Consider the following 25,307-nt stretch of genomic DNA (forward strand, 5'->3'; position numbering starts at 1 on the left):
CACATGCTGCAGAGCAACTAAGCCCGTGTGCCACAACTACTGAAGCCCTCGCGCCTAGAGACCGTGCTCCGCAACAAGAGAAGCCACCACAGTGAGAGGCCCATGCACCGCAACGAAGAGTAGCTCCCGCTCACTGCAACTAGAGAAAGCCTGTATGCAGCAACGAAGACCCAATGAAGCCAAAAATGAACAATAAATAAATGTCCTTTTTTGCATATTCTTGGAGTGCTGTCAACTCCTCAGTAAACATCAACCAGGCTGGCAATGCCCGCTGTTCCCCTGGGTATACCATCTCCTTCCCTCAGAAGGAGTCCTCTTTTAAGACTGTCCTCAGAAGATCATGGCCTGAGAACTCTACTAGGACAGTTATTTAGAATCCAGGGCAGGCAACTTTGCCAAAGCCAAACAAAGACACATTTTCAACAGGAAAAGAAAAATAAACTTGTGGAATGAGTAACCCTGTCCACCAAGAACTCCAATTGACCCTGTGATCCCTGACAACGAAGCACACTGCCCTTTCATGGACCCCGACATTCCACGCTCACGGATGAAGTGAGACCATCTGTCACACAGTAAACCTGAACCGAGATGAGGGGGCAGATCCCAGGAAGCCATCCTACTGGAAATACAAATCAACACTTGACCAAGGAATACCTTAGACTTTGTAAAACCAGTTTATATGAGTGTATGTTAGGAAGTTCCTCACTGCAATTCAAATAAGGGGTGTAATTAAAGAAAAAAAAAAAAAAGGGAAAACACCCTGGGGGAAATTCTATGAAAATTTACTGAATAAAATGTAGCACTTTCTTCATTTCTCCAGCTTCTGATATTCCAGTGAATCAGTTTGGATTTTATGAGAAGGTAGCATCAGGGCTGAGGACCTTCCAACCAGTAGCTACTGCAAGATTTCCACATTAGAGTGACAATCAACAGAGCTGGATATGTGGAGCGGGGGAGAGTGTGCCAGGGAGGTTTTGCATTTGGAGGGCAAGCAAGATGTTTTCATTCACGATTATGTTTGCTGGGAAGGGAAGCTGGAGAGAGTTTGAAGTAGGGGGAAGGGTGGGCTAAAGCACCCCTTAGCAATACCTCTGCTTCCTAGACTCTCGTAATTTATTATTATGATTTTTTTAATAAATTTATTTTATTTATTTATTTTTGGCTGCGTTGGGTCTTCGTTGCTGCGCGCGGGCTTTCTCTAGTTGCAGCGAGCAGGGGCTACTCTTCATTGTGGTGCACAGGCTTCTCATTGCGGTGGCTTCTCTTGTGGAGCACGGGCTCTAGGCGTGCAGGCTGAGTAGTCGTGGCGCACGGGCTTAGTTGCTCCGCGGCATGTGAGATCTTCCTGGACCAGGGCTCAAACCCATGTCCCCTCCATTAGCAGGCGGATTCTTAACCACTGTGCCACCAGGGAAGCCCTCGTAATTTATTTCTGACGTTGCCTGTGACACCACCCTTCCACTCTGTGTGTAAAACAAAAAAAGAGTCCAGAGTCACCATGCACGAGATGTGAGTGTGGTGTGTGAGGGGGTGAGTGTAGGAGTGACGTAGAGACAGGCGGAGGCAGGATGACAGACGGGGGCAACAGATGTGGGAGAGTTCATTCTGTCAGACTGAAGGAGTCCCACTCTGCACTGACCCTCTAATTTAAAGAGGAAGGAACTGAGGACTCAGGAGATCAAGCGTTTCACTCAAACTAGTTAGTGATAGGCCAGCATCAGGATACAGTTCTTCCAAATCCTAGTCTAGCCCTTTGCTCTAGATCAGCTGTTCTCCAACTATGAGGCCCAGACCATCATCACCAGCATCACTTGGAGGCCCAGAAACTGACTCAGGAACTCTGGGAATGGGACCCAGCAATAAGCCTTCCAGGGGATATTCTGACCTTCAAGTTTGAGAACTAGTGTAAGGTAAAAAGCCCCAGACATTTTCCATCTGTTATCCTCTTGATATCAAAAGAGAAAGTGAGTGACACAGTTCAAAAAAGCAGAGGGCAATTTAAGCACATCCTGGGGAATGACCAGGAAGGGGAAGTGTCGGATTCCACATCCAGCTCCTTCAGAGGGAATGGCTGGAGGAGCTGAGTGATGAGTCTGCCGAAGAGAAGGTCCCAGGGAAACATGGTGACTGCCTTGAACTAGGAGAAAAGCTGTCACACGGGAAAGTCCCAAGAATGATTCTTATGGCCGATTAGAGATTACAGTAAAACCGATTTAGAGAAGGACTGGAGAGCTTGCTAATGGCAAGAGGCATCCCAGCGTGAACTGGTGACTTAGGAGGAGTGGGCTTCTTATCAGAGCCTGAACATCGTCAATGGATAATATTGTAAGAGGAATCTCAGACTACCTTAAATGGAAAAATTTGAGCAATTCAATAGACAAGATGCCTTAAAAACACACATCTACTGATGAGACTAGTCAGAATATTGTGGAATGACCAAATGGAAGGCTGCTGCATCCCAACAGCACCTTAACATGAGAAAAAAAGACTCAGGCTGCACCATAAAGTGTGAAGATACAAAAAAGGACTTGCAGACAGCAAATGCTTGAGCTTGGGCATTTTCCTTCCTGTTTATCTTTTCCTCCCCATAAAGGATCAAGCATTGTCTGCCTGCCGTGGGTTAGAAAGGATCTTGCTGGTAGGATGGGAAATGGACCCATCCATGTCTCTCAGAAGAGGTAATGGGCAGTTAGGAATTTTTCTTTAAAATAAATTTATTTATTTATCTAGTCATTTATTTTTGGCTGTGTTGGGTCTTCATTGCCGCACGCGGGTTTTCTCTAGCTGCAGTGAGTGGGGGCTACTCTTTGTTGCAGTGCGCGGGCTTCCTTGTTGCTGAGCACGGCTCTAGGCACACTGGCTTCAGTAGTTGTGGCACATGGGCTCATTAGTTGTGTCTTGCGGGCTCTAGAGAACAGGCTCAGTAGTTGTGGCGCACGGGCCTAGTTGCTCCACAACTTCATGGACCAGGATCTTCATGGACCAGGGCTCGAACCTGTGTCCCCTGCATTGGCAGGTGGATTCTTTTTTTTTTTTTTGCGGTGCACGGGCCTCTCACTGTTGTGGCCTCTCCCGTTGCGGAGCACAGGCTCCGGACGCGTAGGCTCAGCGGCATGGCTCACGGGTCCAGCCGCTCCATGGCATGTGGGATCTTCCCGGACCGGGGCACGAATCCGTGTCCCCTGCACCTGCAGGCGGACCCTCAACCGCTGCGCCACCAGGGAAGCCCCCGACAGATTGTTTTTAACCAGCTCTTTGGAACTTCACTTCAACCCTGAGCTAAGCATTCCAGGCCACATCCTGCGTGTGCTGATGGGCTGAGTGCATTAAAAATGTCTACACAGAGCCTCAAACTAATTTGAAAACCATCCTGACTCTGCTGTATTAAGGTTTGCTTTCTTTTTTCCATCTGTCCGCAGACTAGCCAAGATCAACATAACTCGCTAATTCTGAACTGAAGGGCACTGCTAACATTTCAGGAAAAAACAAGGAGGGGAAAAATATATCTACATAGGCTTCTTCCTGAAAAAGTTAAGACACAAAACACATTGGAAGGCAACTGAAACTGCTCCTGCCTCGGGCATAGGAGGGCCCAGCTTGAGCAGAGGGGAAAACGGGGTGGGATCATGCAGGCTGGCCTTGACCTCCTGTCTGTGTCTTCACCATACCTGCTTTCCTCCCAGTCCTTGGGCTTCTTGGTTTCATTGGGTTTGATGCAGCGAATGTAGTGAGGTGTACATTTCATCAGGGTGCTCACAAGGTCATTGGCTTGTTTCTAGAAAGGAAGAGTAACATCATTTAGAAACATGGAACTTGCTCTAAAGCAGACCAACTTTCAAAGGAGACCTGTGTGCAAATGTACAGCTAGAAATTCATCCTCGTGACAGTTTGTTCATTGGGCTCAACTCGGGTCTACTACACTTTCTTAAAGCTCTACTGACTGTTATGGTGATTTGAACACTCTTAAGTGGGTTTGAAATTAGAGTTTTGAAAACGATGAGGTATTTTTAGTATAGTTAATAAAATAAGATAAAAAAAAAAAACACCCCCAAACCCAGTAAATCCTCCCATATAATTCTTTTTAGGAGAAACAGGGAAGCATGCCAATTGTTAACAAATTTAGTTAATTTTATATTGACTGACGGCCTTTCCAAATACATTTTTCTCATAAACTCTGAGGGGAAGGGAGGTGCACACATTTATTTGCAAGGATAGATCATCAAAATCCCCTGTACTCTTTTCAGGCAATCTAACCAATGAAGAATCACCTTATTAAAATGATGGAAATTCACAATTAAAAAGTGGGAGATACATAAAGATCTCAGAATTCATAAACCTTTTATAGGCCATTTCATTCACCTTCTTCCTCAGCATGTCCTTTTCCAAACCTGCTGACTCAGAGCCCTTTCAGTGTGGCAGGAAACTTACTCTTTCACGAACTAAAATATTGAATGTAAAATCAGCTCTTACTACCTGTGCATCGGGTACCCACGATGGAACTGGGTTCAAGAAGAAAAAGCCACATAAATGGAGCTGAAATTGCTTATGAGATATTTCAAATCATGTGTACCACAAATGTTGTTTGCAGAAACAGGAGCAGAGCCCACATCAGCATTCCCAGCACCACAGCTGAGCATACCCTATGGATCCAATAACGGGGCACACATGCAACCTCTTGTTCTAAGCAAATCAGCACGAAGAGAGAAAACCTCTAAAAGAAAATAGAGGAAAGGGATCTCCAAAGCCAGAAAACCATTACAAAGTCAGCAGAAGGGATCTGCCTGCAGTAGTCAACCCTCTCTCAATTAGGACTTTTCTGTTTTCATGGGTTTGGGAAATCTGAAACCCCTGAGAAAAACTCTTGGGTATATTCAAAGCAAAAGTTCTCTGTTTAGATGTGCAGAATATGGCATTCTTTGCAATGCTTGGAATTCAGGGCAAAGCTGCCGAGGTTGTATGATCAAAGCAAAGCTCTACGATAAAAATGTAAATTGACTCTCATCTTCCTTGTTGATGAGAGAGAGGTTGTACTTGAGAACAAATTTAATGATCTTTGCAACACGTAAGATGAAGCTGGGGAGGGACTGGTTATAATAAAGCTTTATTTTTTAAGTTCCCAAACTCTTAATTTTTATTTTTTAATTTTTACATATAACTTAGCAGACTCTTTAGTCCTAAGCATTTAGGAGCATACCTTTTCAACTTAGCATAAGAAAACACAGGGGCAAGTTCGACTTAAGTTCATATGACACTTGACATACTTCTTTCTATTGAGCTATTCAATAGCTCAAAATAGTAACGGCTAACAAGTACTGAATATGCTTCATGGGCTAGACACATGGATTTTCTTATTTATGCCTCAGAATTTTAAGAAGTAGCTTCTTACAATTATCATTCTCATTTTTTAGATGAGAAAACAGGGCCTTAAACAAATAAAGTATTACTCAAGATGATATAACTAGTAAGCAGAAGTAAGGCTAGAACCCAAGTCTGTGAGCTACCAAGTTTTTTTCTTAACCACAATGCCATTCTCCTCCTTAAGAAAGATACGGGATAATTTAGTGTGATAACAAAAGGAATTAACTGGGTGAGTTAGGATTAGAGAGAAGCCTTTAGGTTTTGGAATAATCAATTTGAGCAAACAGGAATATATCTCAAAATTATCCTGTATTTAGCTATGGGTCAACTTTAAATGCCCCCTGAAGTGGTTGGGAAGCAGCAGGTTGGATTTACTCTGGCTCCAGACAAGAAGAGCCCATGAGTTAGAACAGAAAGCTACCAAAGGCTCTTGCCCTACAAGGGCAGAGGCTTGCCTACAGAGGCTTGTCTACTTGCCTACAGAAGCAGGCATTAAAATATGCAGACAGGGGCTTCCCTGGTGGCACAGTGGTTGAGAGTCCGCCTGCTGATGCAGGGGACACGGGTTCGTGCCCTGGGCCGGGAAGATCCCACACGCCGTGGAGCAGCTGGGCCCGCGAGCCATGGCCGCTGAGCCTGCGCTCCGCAACAGGAGAGGCCACAACAGTGAGAGGCCCGAGTACCGCAAAAAAAAAAAAAAAAAAAAAAAAAAAAGTGCAGACAGGACAGTGAGAAAGGCTTAGGGTGACAGCTCCCCATAGATTATTAGCAAACCTGAATTGGGATCCTGGCTCTGCTCTTTGCGAGCTATGTTGCAAATCACTAAATTTCTTTGGGCCTCAGTTTCTCCATCTGTAAACTAAGTAGGTGGAACTAGAAGACCTCTAATTTAATCTGAAGGTTGGAATAGATGTTAAATGTCTACGAGTCCAGTTACCTCATAGTACTTGCATCTCTTATCATATCTGCTCCTTTAGAGGCCCAGTCTCACTTAGATAAAGCTGTAGCCCAGTCCACTTTGCCAGCTCTGAGCTCCATTCCCTCAATCTTTGGCTCTAATTTCAAAACCGTCCCTTTTAGCCACAACAACGCAGAACTTAGGAAAGCCTCAAAAATCACATGTTATTAAGGAAAGAATACTCTTATTTATAAACAAAGACAGTGGGAGTTCTCACCAAGCAAATATTCTATTAATTAAATCCTACAGAACAGTTTTAAATTTTAAGGAATTAGAATACAATAAGATTCCCAACACTAAAACTACCTTGAACATAAATTTAATTTTTCTTCCAAGGAACTCAGGATCCCTTTAAACGTTTAACCTCAGGGATATCATTAAGATGATACTTAGTTACTATATATAAAATAACCAACAAGGTCCTACTGTATAGCACAGGAAACTATACTCAATATCTTGTAATAACCTATAATGGAAAAGAACTTAAAAAAGAATACGTACATATATATGTATAACTGAATCATTTTGTCGTACACCTGAAACACATTGTAAATCAACCATACTTCAATAAAAATTAAAAAAAAAAGATGATACTTAGCATCTGCAAAATATTGTAGACGTGAAAGGTGTAAGAGATTGGGCCGTGGCTATGCATCTCTAAGAGGTGACTCAGGAGACATAAAACAGGGAGAATCTCATTCCTACACGGAAGCAGAGTGTCAGACAGGCGGAGGTCACACAGCTCACCAAGAGGATACCACTGGTGAGAATATGCATAGTACGGTCTCCCTAGATGAGCTGGCTGACTTCAGGCTGACCTCCCCAGACCACAGCAATCCTGAACATTTTGAGTACACCCGGAAGGTGGCTATTTTGAGCGTAACACTAGACAAGAATATGAAGGGGTCAAGTCTTCCAAGGAGGAGAAAAATGCTCCTAACACCACCCTGCTTTTTACAGGGAATAAGTTGGACTGAGAATCCAGACCACTTGAAAGTGAGTCACTGCAGCCTTGATGATCTGGGCCCCTTGGATCTGAATGTGACAGTCTTGTGACTAGATTTTCCAGCCTAGAGCTAATCCTTATCCAGGACCTAGAAGCTAAAGCTTGAGTCAGAGCTTCGTGCAGATGTCAATTATCTGGGGCCTCGTGAGAACCGCATCTCCGCCCTGCCGTCAACTCTCTGCCCCAGTGAACTCAATCCAGACACTGTCCCAGGACTACTGTATGTCTCAAGTTCCTTGAACATGACTGTCCATAATCCCAGAGGACTCTACCCTCCAGCTCAAAACCCTACCCTCTAGCTTGCGCCTGACTTCCTGCACAAAACCTGAAGCTCCTCCGGATGGAAGGGTCGCGTTGCTGTGACGTTCCCTTTATTTCACGCAGTGCTTATGCCCTCAGAGGCTGGGAAGACAGGCTTCCATATGTGCAACACTCGGAGAAGAAAACGCTCGTGAACAAAACAGGCAGCAGCAACCATGGTGTTCACGGGGCCGGGGTTATCGGAGGGCGCTGTGAGAAGGACATGTAGGATCTGGACACACAGAGCCACACAGGGGGATGGACAGTCAGAACAGGCACATCAAGTGTCCACTGAGAATTAAGCAGAGACGAAGAAGCATGGCAGAGAGGGAGGAGACGGATGGAGTAGTACGGAACAGGAAAGCATACACGGTTTGGGCTTATTATGTTTCAGGCAGTGTGTGCCTTAGATGGACGATGGAAATTAATCACCACAGTACCTCCCTGAGATAGGTACTAAAATCTCTAAGGCAAAAGAGGCACTGAGAGTTTAGGTTTCTTGTCTAGTGTTATCACACGGTGAGGGATTTGAACACAGGTGACAAGCCCCAGAGCCCTACTCTTAATCACTCAATGATTCCATTGATTATAAAGACAGGGTGGTACTTAATTGGTATGATTCTTTAAAAAACTGTGTTTAATATACACACTACTATATATAAAATAGATAATCAACAAGGGCCTACTGTATAGCACAGGGAACTCTACTCAGTATTCTGTAATAACCTACATGGGAAAAGAAACTGAAAAAGAATGGATATGTGTATATGTATAACTGAATCACTTTGCTGTACACCTGAAACTAATGCAACATTGTAAATCAACTATAATATAAAATAAAAATTTTTTTAAATATAATAAAAATATAAAATAAGGAACTGTTTTTAACTGGTATAATTAAGTAAGAAAAAGTTTAGTGACTGTTTTTCAAAAAATTACATGATGGAGTGTGTTTGACACAACCTCTGAATTCAGAGAGTAATTAGGGACAACCGATTTCATCACACAGCGCCTCCGATAATTCAATGCACTCTCCAGGAGAGGCTCTCAAGAAACACCAAGAATTCCTCTGACTTTGAGACACTATGAAGCCAAGATGCCTGTAATTCACAGAAAGGAGGGCCCACAAGACCCAGTGCGGAAGGTGCATAAATTCCCCATATAAGACCCGGTAGAATTTCAGGTTCGTCAAGTTCCGTAATTGGCAGGTTCTGGGGTCTGGTCTGGAAAAGCATCATCAAAATCCAAAATGTGGCTCTTGATCATAAAATCTCTCTGACAGTTTAATGTGAATTCTCCTAGATTCAGTACAAAGCCACTTCCTCTTAGAAAGTAACTGATTATCACCTGCTGACTATTAAGCTATGAGGTACTTAATATCCATTTGGGGTTTCAGTACAGCCAAGTCAAATTCACCTGCGTCCTATAACCCTTTCTCAAGCAGCAACGTTACTTCTGGCCATCTTCTGTAATGAATCTGTTACATCTCCCTGACCGCATCCTGGCCCAGGGGTGTAGTTCCTGACTCCTAGAAAACCCTACCTCTTAATAGGGATCCATAAATTTCCCTATTAAAATAGAACAAACCTTTATTTTGCTTCCAGCAGTAGTTGGGCGTCCTTTCTTGTCAGCCTGCAGATTTTCCGGAAATAAAGACTTTATAAAAGGTCTGGAAAAGGAGAAAGAGAATGGATTAGCAATCAGTAAGTACCTTGGGGGCTGGAAAGCCTGCTTCCACAGAGAATGGAGAGAGTCGTCCAGAAGCACAGAACCTTGGATACAGAATGGCCATCTGACTCAAGCCATCAAGTTGTGACCCGGGAGAAAAAACAAGCAATGGACACAAGAAACGTAGAGAGAGAATTCTAAGACAGAAGCATCTTGGAGTCTAGGCCTGAAAAGTAAAATGTTAAACTCTGCCTTTCAAATTTCCCCACCCACTAGAACTGAGATACACCTTGGCAACTGGACACAACATAGGGGGGTCAGTGTGGGTTTTCTGAGTTAAGTAAGATAGACCAGAGTGCAGGGATTTGTATGACTGGTCCAGATCCAATGCAGATTCTGCTTTGCTCCAAAGCAGGGTTTCTCAGCCTTGGTGCTACTGATATTTGGGATTGGATAATTCTGTGCTGGGGCCTGGGGCTGCTTTACACATTATAGGATGTTTCACAGCATCAGTGGCCTTTGCCCACAAGATGCCAATAGGGCACTGTATCAACCCTCCCATCCCTCAAGCAAAAAACCTAGACAAAAGGTGTTTTGAGTATGAGCAATTTTAAGTGCAACTAATCCACTAATGCTTTGCCTGCTGAATATACGACTTCATTAGTAGTTGTAACTGAGCTACATCTGTTGACAGGCCTGCCTCAAAAGGCACAGGGCAGGGACAATGTCTTAGTCACCTTAGTGTCCCTGGTGTCCGGAACAGAGCCTAGTACACAGTAGGTGCTCAATAAATATTTGCTGATTGAATGAATGATGTGATCCATGTAAATTAGGAATCTGCCACTCAAAGGAAATTCCCCCTAAATGACTTATTGGGCATCATGGATTTTCTAGGAAGTCTCCACAGCATTCTACTTTCATAACCTCACCAGACACAATTATAGATTTTTTACAGCACATGTGTTTACCAAACAACAGACCATGTCTACATGACAGGAGTTTTACGTGGAAGTATCAACAGCTCTTGCATTTTGCAGTAATTTTGATAATTAAAAAGAAAAAAATCTCTGACAGCATGCCTGCACCTGATTTTAATAAACTCCAAAAGCCAGGACTTGTGGCTTCCCTGGCTTTTTAAGAGCAAATAGATTTTACGTTTTGAGAGAAGAATCTCCTAAGTGAGGGGTGTGAGTGCCACGAAAGTGCAGGCCTGGGGAGATGAGGGCCAGGGAGGAGTGGAGGCTGGAGGGAGGGGAAGAGGGTTAAACGGAGCAGAACTTCGAACCACGGACCAAAAAGGAAACTCAGTTTTGCTTTCATTGAAGTCAGGCCTTTTCTAGAAAATTATCAGGCTTGCAGCTGTTGATCAAAGAAGTTAACCTTGACATTACGATAGTTGAAGTAACAGAGACTAAAATGGCAACTATTACTTGGAGACAGCTCTAAAACTTGTAAAATCTGGAAGATTGTGCAATATTGTACTTGCCAGGCATGGACAGCCCTGATCATGTAAATGACATCTCACATCATTACCCAGGACTGTGGGGACCTTTGCACGGAAGAGGCAAGGAAAGGACATGGCAAAGCTGGCCCCGGGAGCTCCAGCAGCTTGCAAGGCGGATGCCCCCACTGCTCTACGCTTTTAGCTTAGTCAGGGTCTTGGGAGTTAAAATGGATCTCTGAGTGCCCCTCCCTGAGTTCTTGAGCCATTTCCCAAGTGCTTCAGCAATTCAGGTTAACTTCGGTGTAGCTAAGCTATTAGCATTTTTAAAAACAGAGAGAGAATTCTTGGGATGATGTCCCGAGGGCAAAGTGTCACAGAGCCAGACTGTCTCACTCTTAGACAGTCAGGCACAGCCATCCCAGCCCAACTCCAGAATGGGCACTTCTCCCTGATAAAACCATTGAAAATGATGAAACTGGGGACCCTGAAGGGCATGCAGATAGCACTTAGCATGAGGGGTGGGAAGTATCAGGGGTACAAGGGAGAGACTAAGACCGGGGGGAAAAAAGCTGTTTTGAGAAGCTGAATTGTCTAATGATAATCCAGACCCAACAGCACAAGGAAACATAACGCCGACCATTTGAATGTCACACGTTTGCTCTAATATTGAAAATCTGGTCAAACCTATATCCCGTGTCAGATAAGGCAAACACACTTACAGCTCACTGCTCTGCATAAGCTCAATCAGATCCATAAACAGCACATCACGGTTCCGCTCACAAAAGCCATCCATGTCATAGGATACCTGGCCAAGAATGGAAAGATATCGAATTTTATCCTTTAAGTATTTCATTGAACAAAACATCCAAGCTGGCATGGCTATCCTCCAGAGAGTGTGTGTATTTCCAGATATAACAATTGGGCTTTCATCCCGATCTGTCACATTAAGGCTGTGCATGTTTTAACTTGTTAGATGACTTCAGCTGGCGGTGGCCTGGAGATGCTGATGGATGGTCTCTGGCTGCTCACACGATCCAAATGATACATGACCAGGACCCCAACTCTCTTGATTACATAGCCCTTCTTCGATGGATCTATAGGGGTATGTAAATAATACACTTTATTCTTTCTCTAAATTTTAGGTCAGATGGAGTAAAATAAAACTCTCTATGCTCACTAATGCACTGCAGTGGGCCACGTCATCTGAGGCTTTTCGATTTCTCCTACAAATGGTGTCAGAGTTAGATCAGTTTAGTTGAAGTCTCATGCTCAAGGACCCTCCTTGGTTAATAAGAGACTTATTGGGATGAAGGGTGAGACCAATGAATTTCCACAGTACTAGGAAGTCCCCAAATATCTTGACATCAATTTACTTACCTGTGTATCACCAGTAGCCACACAAAGCTTGGTACCCAGTAGCACCCAGTAATCATGCATTTTATGAGAACAAACCCCAAAGTGAGCCTCTGGTCCTTATGTATACTCCCAGGGAGGATGATGGGCAAGTAAAAAATGCAAGCTTGTGACGGCATAAGAGGCGAGAAAAAATCTCATTCCTTCAGCAGTTAATATATAGGTTGGGGCTTCCCTGGTGGCGCAGTGGTTGAGAGTCTGCCTGCTAATGCAGGGGACACGGGTTCGAGCCCTGGTCTGGGAGAATCCCGCAGGCCACGGAGCAACTAAGCCCGTGAGTCATAACTACTGAGCCTGCGCGTCTGGAGCCTGTGCTCCGCAACAAGACAGGCCGCGACAGTGAGAGGCCCGCGCACCGCGATGAAGAGCGGACCCCGCTTGCCACAACTAGAGAAAGCCCTCGCACAGAAACGAAGACCCAACACAGCAAAAATAAATAAATTAATAAACTCCTACCCCCAACATCTTTAAAAAAAAAAAAAAAAAAAATATATATATATATATATATATATATATATAGGTTGATTCATGCTTATGTTATATTAAGGGTGATTCATGCTAAAAAATACAGTGGTGTATACGCACTATCTTTTGTTTGTCTCTCCAAATATTTCACGGGTCCCATGTTGCTGAATGAATGAATGATGGATGAATAAAACACAGTGAGGCACATAAAACTCTGTGGACATGGCTTTCAGTTGCCTCGTGAGAAAACAGATTACAGACCCAAAGGCTTAATACAGATAGACATTGAAAAGGATAGCTTCCCCTTTCCTGCTGAAGCCCTGCTCCCTGGCCATACCTTCCCAGCATAATGGTGAATAATGAAGCCTTGGTTCCAGCTGTTGAAGTGCTCATGGTTCCCAATCTGCATCTGAAGTTTCTGGAGCAGCGTCTGATCCGCTCCCTCACCCACCGCGTGCATCGTGGCACATACATCATCCAGGATGCTCATGATCCCAGGGGGGTTCTGATGGGACCAAGAGAGCAAAGTCCCAACTCAGTGACTGTTTTAAAACATATAACGTTTATCAGGTCTTTCCTTAAGCAAGGAAACCGCTCCCTAGATTTAAGATACCATCTTGAAAGTCAATCCTTCCCTTTGAGGGAGAATGCTATTAATAATCCCAAATGGGAGTCACCACCACTTAGATCTAACGATGGGGGGAAAGTCCATTTTCAAAAAAAAAAGAGAATGGTTTAACTCCCCGAAGTTCTATTCAAAGCCATAAACAGAAAGATCATTATCTGCTCACTCCTATTTGTACTAGGTTGATTTTTTAAACCCTAAAGATAAAAACATTTTCCTTGGACCCTAATTCATTTCTTAATGTCCGCTTTCAGCCTGTTACCCATATAGACATGGTTAATACAGCTACACACTGGACACATTCTATCATGTATTACTTTTTCTGCATAGCACTAGTTTATAAATAATCCTGCCGTTTTACACAGTCTTTATACTTATTATTTTGATGGCTATATTTCCCTACTCTTATATGCTATAGTTTATTTAAGGACTGAGCTCTCTATGGATGTTTTCACTGTTTCCAGTTGGGACTTTTATAAAAAAACAGAACACAACAGTACTGTACAGATCCCTCTCTATACCCTTTTATTTCCTTTTGAATAATTTCTAGGGCTAAAGTCCTAGAAGTTGTATAAATGGTCTAGGAGGCAGGGCCAAGTTTATATCTCTTCATATGCTATGCCATCAACGTAAGTCATAATTGTCTTCTCTTAAGATTCAGTAACAACCTCCGTTCATAAATTGGCAATGTACTCATACACGTGTATATTAACTACAAGAGTAAAACTCTATTTTCACACATATACCCATAAGCAAAATAAATGTAATCGCTAAAACTCTCTGCAAATCAGAGCTGTCACTTTGCTTATTCTAATACAACGACAGAGAGAACAAAAACTCACATAGTGTAAACCTGTGAGCAGTGAAGAGACACACCAGACCGATACTTACAACTTTGTTCTCGATGAGGTCACACACGATTTTGTTATTAAAGTAATCGATGGGTGTCCATCTGATGCCTTCTTGAACGTATTCTTCCTGTAGAACAGAAAGTGGGAATTCACAGTATTACCCAGTGGAGACCAGCTGGAGCTCTGCACACGATGGATACCACAGGCACAGGAATCATGGGGAAAGAAAAACCTGAATGCCCTTCAATAAAAACCTGCAATCTTAATTTTTTCTAAGAGGAAGAGGAAAGGAGCGTTTCATTGCTTGGTCATTTTTATGTTTGGCTGGGACCATATGAAATTGATCCCATACAATTGTTTTTGACATACAAAAATGGCACTTTAAAATGGCTTAACCTGTAGGTCCAGTTATAGAACAATCTTTTTGAACTCAACATAGAACAGAAGTACAGATTAGCATCTAGGTACTTAAAGGGAAGGCCCCTCATTCAGGTCAGCCGCTCGTTACACTTGATGAACACCATCACACTCTCCTGGTTTTCCTCCTTCCTCATCAGTCTGGCTTTGTTAGCTTCCTTTGCTGGCTCTTTCTTTTTTTCCAGATCCTTATACTGATGGAGACTTTCAGGGCTCAATCTCCCAGCCTTGTTTCCTCTACTCTCATTCTCTAGGTAATTCCAATCAACTCCCTGGCTTAAAATAACACCTATAGCCTAATGACACCTGAATTTATTTCTTTAGTCTAGACTTCCCCACTGAGTTCCAGATTCATATATTGATGTATTTCATATACTGGAAATTTCCACTCAGAGGTATAACAGGCCTCTCAAACCTAACCACGTTCAGCAGTGTTCTGGCCCTCCATCCCTCCACTGTCTCCAACCAACTGCTCTCATCTTACCCTTCAGTAAACCGTCTCCCCATTGGCCCTGTTATTCAAGCTACAGAGGAAGGAATCATCCCTGACTCCATGTCCCTTTGGTAATTATACTGAGCAACTCAGGCTGACTCACTCTCCAAAACATATGCCAAATCTGACCACCTCACCATGGCACCACCTCTACTGCTGCCACCGCTGTCTACTCACCCCCTTTCTTGCCCAGTCTCAGGCAGGAGGCTCCTAACCGGTTTTGAAACTTCCACTCCTGTTTGCCCTCCCCTGCCCCACCCTACCTGTAGGTCTACAGAGCCAGAGCCACCTGGTCAAAAACAAACACAAATCAGCTCGCGTCACTCTCTAGTCAAAATTCTCCAATGGCTTCCCAGCGTACTTACTCTAAAATCTGCCACCCCCTACAAAGTTTCTCTGTGATCTAGCCTCCACCTTCTTCTCCCACCTCAGTCCCTACCATGTCCTCCCTTATGGGTTTGCTCTAGCTACACTGACGGAGTGGAAGAATCCCAGGGCAGAGGTTTCTGTGAAAACCATTGGTCACTGGGGTTCGTAAGCAGAGGCACGAACACGTCCATGAACAAACATTCCTCAAACAGCCCTTGATGTGTGTAATGGGTTGAATGTATCCCCCAAGATGTTGTGTCCGCCTAGAACCTCAAAATGTGAGGAAATAGGATGTCTGTAGGTATAATAATTAGCTAGGAATCTTGTAAATAAAATTAACGTGGATTTAGGGTGATCCCTAAATCCAATGACTGGCGTCTTTATAAGAGAAAAGAGAATGAGATTTGGATGCAGACAGAAGGTCATGTGAAGACAGAGGCAGAGATTGAAGTTATGCTGCCACAAGACGACGAACGCCAGGAGCCACCACAAGCTACAAAAGGCAAGGAAGGGTTTTCTCCTAGAGCCCTTGGAACGAGTGTTACCCTAGTGACATTTTGATTTTGAATTCTGGCCTCCTGACCTGGGAGAGAAAAAAATTTTATCGTTTTAAGCAATCCAGTGTGTGGTACCTTATTACAGCGACCCAAGAAATCGACAAAGAGTAGGTAGCAGGATAAAAGGGAACGTGCCCTGGACTTTCAAAAGGTAGTATAAGCAAGACAAGTTACCTCAAGTCCAAATTTAAATACCAGCTTTGTTAAAGACACATTTATTTTTATGTTAGGTTGGGAGCAGAGCAGATCTGAGAAAACCAAGTTCTCCTTTGGAACACAGTATATGCCACAGACAGCTGGGGTTGGAATAGGCTTCCATTTCTACTTGGTCAATGAGTCAGAGAGTAGTAAAAACAGCCAGTCCTAAGTCCAACTTCACAGCATCATTTACTTAAAGAAGAAAGAAAAGGTAGCAGATGGTGTTTTTACTTCAGACTAAAATGTCACAGTGGCATATGGTATTTCTGCCTGACTCTATTAAGTACATTTCCTAATACAAGACTAAAATCTGAATCTATTACCGAAAGAGAGAAATCTATACCCTTTAAAACAAAACAAATTAGAAATAGAACAAGATGAAGGAAGGGGGACTGCTCACCTGTTCTGCCTTTAATGTGAGTTCAATAAAAATCTGCTGTAATTTTTCATTAACAAAATTGATACAAAACTGTTCAAAGCCATTTTTCTGGGGAAAAAAAAGGAAAATGTTACTTTCATGTAATTGTTTCTGCAAAATCATTTTAAAGTCATTTGTTGAGTGATTTAGTGAAAAGCCTTAACAGAAATGTTGGAGGCATCAGTAGAAAGCAGCATAGTTTATATTTAGGAGAAACTAATTTGGTAAAGGTACATGAAGAACTCAGAGGCAAAAATGAGCCATGATGGTTTTTTTTCCATGGCCTAGAATTATTTCTTTCAAGCCAGGTAAAAAGTATCTCCCTTCGTAGTCTCCAACTACTCAAACTGGTCTTACCTGAAATATTTCAAAGCCATAGATGTCTAGGACACCAATGTTGTATTCCTCGTGGTCCTTCTCCATCGCTTTGTTGATGGACTAGAAGAAAGTAACCAGCATGGTAAGTAATACCTTTTACATTCATATTAAAAATGGGCATGCATGGGGGGAAGGGAAGCAGCTACTCCTGGTTACTAGAAATAGAGGACGACAAAAAGACAGGTGAATTGCCCCTTAAAAAAGGTCTCAGTGCAATGTCAAGTACTTTGGGAAACCACCAGAATCTAATAAAAACTAGTCTGGTAGGGAAAAAAAAGTTTGCTTAATGATGAAAACCGCTCATTTCTGGCAGAGCTAGTTTCTCTCAAGAAGTCTTAAGATTTAGAAGAAAATATCAACTTGGGTGATTGAAGTCAAACCTATTTCACAAAAAGAACCAATATTCATTGCAAGGTTTGTAAATATTATTTCCATTGACCCCATTCAGTACAGGCATACTTCAGAGATATTGCAGGTTTGCCTCCAGACCACTGCAATAAAGCAAATGTCACAAAAAAGTGAGTCACAGCGTATCTCTGGGTTTCCCAGTGCATTTAAAGTTATGTTTACACTATACTGCAGTCTATTAAGTGTGCAACAGCATTACATCTAAAAAAAAGTACATACTTTCATCAAAAAGTACTTTATTGCTGAAAAATGCTATCTTCTGAGCCTTTAGCAAGTCACAGTAGTAACATCAAAGATCACAGAGCACCATCACAAATATAATAATGAAAAAGTCTGAAATATCGCGAGAGTTACCAAAACGTGACACAGAGACACGAAACGTTGTAGGAAAGATGGTACCGGCAGACTTGTTCAACAGAGTTGCCACAAACCTTCAATTTGTAAAAAAACACAGTATCTGCAAAGCGCAGTAAAATGAGGGATGCCCTGTAGTCAATTAATGATCACCTAACATAATACGGCAGGAACGTCAAGAAGACAGTCTCTATTCTCAGAGGCAACTATGGATAGTAATACCATAAATTAGTATTAAAGGGATGGCAATAAAAGCAGCTTACACATATTCAACAATCGCCTGTGCCAGGCTTCGCTAAGGGCTTCTCAAGTGTTGTTTCATTTAATTCTCACTACAATTCTCTTAACAACAGTGATAACATCATGAAGCATAAGATCATACTGGACAAGAGGAAGGGTCTGGAATTAAATTTAAGTAGTATGATGACTATATCTGTGTTCTTGACCACTGTGAGGAGAGACGTGTAATCAATGGAACAGACAATGACAGGAGGGTAGGTGGAGGTGAGAGGGGGTTGGTGAGGACTGCAGGGGAGGGAGGAATGTAGGAGGAAAATTCCTGGGGGTGGTGAACAACTGGATGAATTTTTAAGTACCAGAGGTGTTTTCCAGGTGAAGAAAAGGACACTCATCTTTTATGAGTCAATGGGTAATGATACATACCACTTAGCCCAGTGCCTGGCAAACAGTCAGGGCTTAGTAAATGTCAGCTCCAATTAGTATCGCTTATCTATCTCATTATACCACACAAAAAATCAAGGGAAGACAGAAAGGAAATAAGGTGGGAAGGCCAGCACCGGAAGGTGCACTGAACAGAGACAAGAGATGTGGGTTCTAATCCCAGTTCGGCACTACCCTCTTGCTGAATGGCCTTGGGTGAAACCACCAACACTCAGGGCTAAGATTCCCTTCTCAGTAAAAATGAGGGGCCTGGACAAGGTAAAAGAATGACTAATGTTTCGTTGTGACCCTGACCTTCCCAAGCAATCTGACCCTTAAAATAACCACAAGTAGTACACAGAATAATTACCCTATCCTGCCCCGACTTACTCAACCCTGAACACACCAACCATACTTTAAGCCTTATAGATGTTGCTGCCTGGAATCAAACACAGACTTTTTGGATCTAATGGCCAGGCTGCTGTCCCTTGACTAGGGTCCCCCTGGGGTCCTTTCTGGCTTGAATATATAAAAGGCAGAGGAATGAAATAGCTGGAGCACTGCCGAATTACCTGGGCTCAATTCCTAGGTTTATCACTTAATAGTGGTGTGCCCTTGGGGAAGTTCCTTAACCTCTCTGTGCCCGTTAGCTTATCCGTAAAATAGAGATAATAATACCTAAGTCACAGGGTTGTTGTAAAAATTAAGTTATTTTTTTCTAAACTACTTAGAACAGGATCTGCCACATAGTAAGTGCTATATAAGTGCTTGCTATTATTATTCTACCATTTAGAAGCTACAGTGATTAACAGACTGCCACTGGCAGTTCTACACTGCCGAGACTAATTTTCACAATCTATAAGTGGTATACATATATAAATATGTATTTCTATGAATATGTATAGATAATATCTATACGGTCATGCCATCATTTAAAAACTATATGGCAGTTTAAAAAAATATATCCAAGAAGTCTCTGATACTCTTCCCCGCCAAAAGTGGAACCTAATTCCCCTCTCCTTAACTGTGGACTGTACTTAGTGACTTGCTTCTAATGAACAGAAGATGGCACAGTGGCAATATCTGAGGACATTAAAAGCTTCGTGGCTTCTTCCTTGCTCTCTCTTAGACTATTCACTCTGGAGGAAACCAACTGTCATGTTGGGAGGATACTCAAGCAGCCCAGAAAAGAGGCCCTTGTAGCAAGGAACTGAGGCATCTTGCCAACAGCCATATGAGTGCACCATCGTGGAACCAGGTTCTCCAAACTCAGTCAAGCCTTGTAGTCTTTTCTTTTTTTGGCTGCATTGGGTCTTCGTTGCTGTGCATGGGCTTTCTCTAGTTGCGGCGAGCAGAAGCTACTCTTCATCGCAGTGTGTGGGCTTCTCATTATGGTGGCTTCTCTTCTCTAGAGCACGGGCTCTAGGCAAGTGGGCTTCAGCAGTGGCTTGCGGGCTCTAGAGCGCAAGCTCAGTAGTTGTGGCGCATGGGCTTAGTGGCTCCGTGGCATATGGGATCTTCCCGGACCAGGAATCAAACCCGTGTCCCCTGCATCGGCAGGCGGAGTCTCAACCACCGCGCCACCAGGGAAGTCCAAGCCTTGTAGTTCTAATCAGCATCTTGACTGCACTCTCATCCTTGAATCAGAACCACCAAACTAAGTCACTTCCAAATACCTGACCCATAGAAACTATGAAAGAATACATGCTTACTGTTTTAAGCCACTAAGTTTTTGGGTTAATTTGTAACATAGCAGTAGATGACAAGTACAGCATTCTAAACCTTTAAACTCAAGGATTCATGACCATGGGTCTCCTCTTTTTCTGGCCTGTAGTCCTGGCTTTACTAAATATTTTGTCCACAAGAGGCTGTTACCATATTAGAGTCTTGCTGGACAATGCTAGAAGTAAAAGTGGAAAAGTAGAAAATGATCGCAGGGTGAGGATAAAAAGTGGAGGAGTAAAGTAACGGTTATAAGGAATGAGACAAAACACGGAAACAAAGCTCTGAGAAGTTTCACTCTTTATATGATGCTAAAATACGAAGCATCAACCATGCCAACCTGTGTTTACTTACATCTACCAAGAAATCAAAGACCCTGGAGTGCAGGGCCTTGGCGAGCGCGTCCCTGGTGTAACACGCCTGCTCCACATTGAGGGTCACGTGGATTGACTCGGACTTGCCTCCCCACTTGCTGTCCATCTGCCGGCTCGTTAGCTTTTCTTTCAGCCGGTCCTGGTTGATCCCCAGGAGATAGGCAGGAAAAGCCAAAACTATACAAAACAAAATAAAACATGACTGTCTTTCAGAATTTTAACAATTCATCTCACAAATACATGGAGACGCTTGTGTGTGTGTGTGCTCATATAGAAGACATCGTCATTGGCCCCCAAGAACTTTCACTTAATGAAGACTGCTTATCAGCATTCCCACACACACCCATCCACTTTGTTTTTCCCAATTGGTCTATTACATGAGTCAATTCCTATGATGACTGAGACTTCCAATAATACAAATCAGGATCCAAGAAGGGTGGCAAACCAATCCCCCCTATTGAGATCACAGCCACATGCCTAAAATGGACATCTTTCCAAGCTTGCAGCAAGACAGCCCGGAAGGAACTAAATCAAGAAACATTTCCTTGGCTCCGTATAATTGTTTTTCTTCCTTTTTGGTGCAGTGTTTTCATAGCATCATCATTCCCAAACAGTTTGAAGCACCTGATACCATCAAGCTCAAAGATAACAAATCACATGGTTATTGAGTGCTCACCATGTGTAGGGTTACTAAAGAGAGAGGACAGGATATAAAGTATTTAAGAAATCTTAAAGACAATCTAGATGAGGCAAAGGTGGTTTATCAAATAAAGAAGCCTACAGAAAGCTGAGTATGTAGCACAGACAGACAATAAAGTCCTGGAGGAATTTAGAACAGGAAGATATTACAGTTTGCCGGGGTGGTCAAGGAAGATGTGGGATTTGGGGGATGGCAGCTCAAAGGATGAACAGGACTTGTACAGATGCAGAGGAAGAAAGAAGAGGGAGACAGGGGAGTGGAATGTGCAAAGGCAAGGAGGCAAGAATGTGGGAGATACAGCTGAGGTGTGTAGCACTAGCTGGAGATGAAAGTCAAGGTAGGTGATTAAAAGATTAGGATGGGGCTTCCCTGGTGGCGCAATGGTTGAGAGTCCGCCTGCCGATGCAGGGGACGCGGGTTCGTGCCCCGGTCCGGGAAGATCCCACATGCCGCGGAGCGGCTGGGCCCGTGAGCCATGGCTGCACGTCCGGAGCCTGTGCTCCGCAACGGGAGAGGCCACAACAGTGAGGCCCGTGTACCGCAAAAAAAAAAAAAAAAAAAAAAAAAAAAGATTAGGATGAATTCCAATGGTGGAGGGCCTGAATGGTAGGTGATATTTGGGTTGGAGTCAAATGAAGCCTGGATGACTTCTAGAGAGGGGTGTTACTTGATTTCCCTGGGGTGGTGTACAGAGTGATCAGTGGTATTCATATCTCAGAACACCCATCCAATCCTAAGGACATGTAGTTGGCATAGTTTGCGGTCAGTTCGAATTGAAAAGGTGAGGTTCTCATGGGTCCGCAAATTGTTTCAGGTCAAGAAACTCACCAAGAGGGGGGCTAGTGATATAAACAGATTTTTCTTGACTTTTGGTCAAAATACTCTAATGTGAATAAATGACAAGAATGACATCCCTGCACATCAAAGAATGCTCAGATTTTTTTTCCAGTATGAATGGAAGATGTTCATGGACACAAATCAAAATTTTGAACTTGGATATGAGTTTTCTTTTTCTGCATAAAGCTGTGCTAAAATTCTCTGATAAAGGGATTTTATTTATTAAAGACCCTATGATAATGCTCAAAAATCATAAGGCTCCCAATAAAGAATAATCTGTTTGAATTTCACAGATGGTGTTTGAATGTAACAGGCTGACATTTCTCAGTATATACCTTCCAATGAGATTAAGTCAGTGAATGCATTTTGAAAAAGTGTAATGCCAGAACAAGGTATTTATTAACTATAGGACTGTTCCACAGAAACACTATGACAAGTAGAGGGCTTCCTTTTTCAAAGGGCATGTGAACAAAATTAAATGCACTCATTCGCCAATGGCCATTTTTTTCAGTTTAGTTTTACTGTTGACATGTATGTTTAGGACTCTGGATGTGTCCTCTAACGAAAGAAAATCACCTTGCACAGAACGAGGACAGAAGACGCCCATAAATCACACTGGACATACGCAGCTCTGCAGCGAAACTCAAGAGACATTTATCAAAGTGTCTGACGTCGAGGAGGCCTTCATTAAGGGGAAACTATAATGTTGGTTATTATCACTCTCACCAGGCAGATAGCATGTAGATTAAATATGGGCTTCTCCTAAGCTCCCAATCATGCTAAAGTAGGCATATGGTTAAAACGGTTGGTAGAAAAGTTTATGCTATTACCTTTACGACCACAGCTAAAGATATAAAGCAATACGGACTAAGTTCTTGGGTCCTTGAGACAAAACAGACAGGACTAACAAGGAAACATGACATTCCTTCCATGCCTCGTACCTCTTCTGTAGAAAAGAAGACGGCACAAGTGAAGGATCACAGGCACTTGAAAAACAAGGCATGGAGTGTGGCCAAGAATCAGAGCCACAGGCTTAGGGAAACAGCTAAGAAGTCTAGAGAGGAAATCTAGTACTTGCTTTCCAAAAAATCCATGCCATGTCTTTCAGGTACTAGCTTTTATGTCCTCCTGTCTTCAGTGACTGCCCTGGTGCTGAAATTATAGGGCTACTCACATTGACTTCCTTCGGGCTGTGAATTTCCACAAGGGTGTATGCTAGGGTGGCTGGATAGGAGCGGCAATATGGAAGGTCGGAGGCTGGGGGAGTGGCGTCAGGAGGAGGGCAAGGAGAAGGCATTGATTAATTAAAAATGCTGATGTAACTCTGGTAAAGAGTTAAGCAGAACATAAAAGAACCTGCTAGAAAGTAATGTTTTAGCACATTTTGATAATGAGGATAGATTTCTATTACTGCACTCAAGTGTAAAGCAAAGTTGGATTTAATTTTTCCATTTAAGTATAGGGACGTATAGGGAAGATAGAGAAACCGAAAAGATATAGCAAAGCAAAAGTCCCTGTTACAAATTTAAAAGAAACGGCAAGGGGCTTCCCTGGTGGCGCAGTGGTTGAGAGTCCGCCTGCCGATGCAGGGGACACGGGTTCGTGCCCCGGTCCGGGAAGATCCCACATGCCGCAGAGCGGCTGGGCCCGTGAGCCATGGCCGTCAAGCCTGCGCGTCCGGAGCCTGTGCTCCGCAATGGGAGAGGCCACAACAGTGAGAGGCTCGCGCACCGCAAAAAAAAAAAAAAAAAAAAAAAGAAACAGCAAGGTAAATGTGGTGTATCAGTCTTGGGTGTTGAGGTTCTGTGCTTTCTAACCCGTTAATAACGGGTCAATTTATTTATAGCACTGTCAATTTATTCCCGTGGTTATTTAAGTAGTATTTTTATTTCCTTCAACAAAGTTCTTAGGTTAATTTGTATTTAATATCTTGCTTCAGTAGGCCAGCTGTGATGGGAGTCTTAGCAATTTTTTCTACAATACAAGAGCTAAGGAAAGTCTGTCTGCTTTCTTCCTTTATAAAAACATAGGCTAGCCCTTCCCTCTATAAATCTATTCCATATATAAACTCGAATGTGAGAAAGATGACACAAACCAGGTTATTCATTTTAAGTAATTAGAAGCGCAAAAGATGTGAAACCATCTTTATGTCAATCAACAGATGATTGGTTCAATAAATTACAGTATAGCCCGGCACCAGAATGCTAATGCAGCTGTAAGAAGGATGACGCTTCTTAATGAATTGATACAGAACAAGCTCCAAGATATAACTTGAAGTGAAAAAAGCAACTGTAGAACATGTTATATGCTCCCATTAACATACAAGAGTGGGGAAAAAAGAACAGACATGAGTAGTTTCTCAGGAACACAATATTCCCTTGAAGGGAATACAAGAGATTGGAAACAGTGTTTCTCTCGGGGGAGGGAAATAAGTCGACTAGCAAAGGGGTAGATGTGATAACTCTGACCGTGTACCCCCCTGAACCATGTTAAGGTATTACCAACCGAAAGAAAACAAAATGATTGGGAGGAGGACACTTTTCTGTGTTAGACCTCTTTGGCTTCAAGCATAGTCTTTTCTGATCTCCATCCCTGCACCACTTCCAATCAGGGGATTTCATAGTCAGTTGCCAATCCTGGGCTTTACCCAGTTGGCTGAGGAGCCTACTTCCTCTGGACACTCATGTGCAAGGAACCACTTCTTGGCTCAAGCACCCAGGGAAATGCTTGCTGTGTCAGAGTCATGACATTTTTCTCCCGCCTACAGAGGCAGTAAAGGATTGTACTATCCAAGAAGGCAAGAGAATTCCAGTCTACGTCCACAGAAAACTACCAAGAAATTGGAGAGATCAATGTTGAAAGGCAAGTGTTCATCACCCTCCTGGACACATACATGCACTTGTTAAATGGGAAGGATAAAGTACATGAAGTCTAGAGACAAAGTTATTATTATTGTTAGGTTGTGTTTCTAGACCCTATGGACACCCTGTGCGTTTACTGTTTTCCACCCCACTCCCTTCCCTGGTAAACATAATTCACGTTTCTCTTTATCAGACAGACATCAAAAGTTGGCAGAGCTTCCCTCTTTTATCCCCAAAGAAAACAAAAATATAAAAAAGAACCTTATTTGGAATGGAAAGAGCCTTACTGCACTGTCAGCAATGAGTAGGATACTATTTATTACCAGGCATCTAAATTTACCATCTTTGAAGAATGCTGAGAAAGGAAGAAACGTCTCCCTGGGTGGTTAAAGGATGTGTGGGTTCTGAGAGCAGCCTGGAAAGCCAACTGATGCCTAAGAGCCTAAAGTCACATGCCACGGCGGCTGTGGCAC

At 43.0% G+C, this 25,307-nt stretch overlaps 1 protein-coding gene across 1 annotated transcript in view; it reads right to left on the reverse strand.

Moving 5' to 3' along the window:
- MYO1E (myosin IE) overlaps positions 1-25,307 on the reverse strand; it is a 148,985-nt gene that overhangs the window by 43,624 nt on the left and 80,054 nt on the right. Inside the window, exons 14-21 of the mRNA XM_065871735.1 lie at positions 20,417-20,613; positions 16,898-16,978; positions 16,523-16,609; positions 14,129-14,215; positions 12,950-13,117; positions 11,454-11,539; positions 9,210-9,291; positions 3,669-3,775 (exon numbers count right to left, since the gene is read on the reverse strand). Coding sequence (XP_065727807.1) covers positions 3,669-3,775; positions 9,210-9,291; positions 11,454-11,539; positions 12,950-13,117; positions 14,129-14,215; positions 16,523-16,609; positions 16,898-16,978; positions 20,417-20,613 — 895 coding nt within the window. The remainder of the gene's footprint in view (positions 1-3,668; positions 3,776-9,209; positions 9,292-11,453; positions 11,540-12,949; positions 13,118-14,128; positions 14,216-16,522; positions 16,610-16,897; positions 16,979-20,416; positions 20,614-25,307) is intronic.

Source organism: Phocoena phocoena, chromosome 2 (assembly GCF_963924675.1).
Source record: "Phocoena phocoena chromosome 2, mPhoPho1.1, whole genome shotgun sequence".
NCBI lineage: Eukaryota > Metazoa > Chordata > Mammalia > Artiodactyla > Phocoenidae > Phocoena > Phocoena phocoena.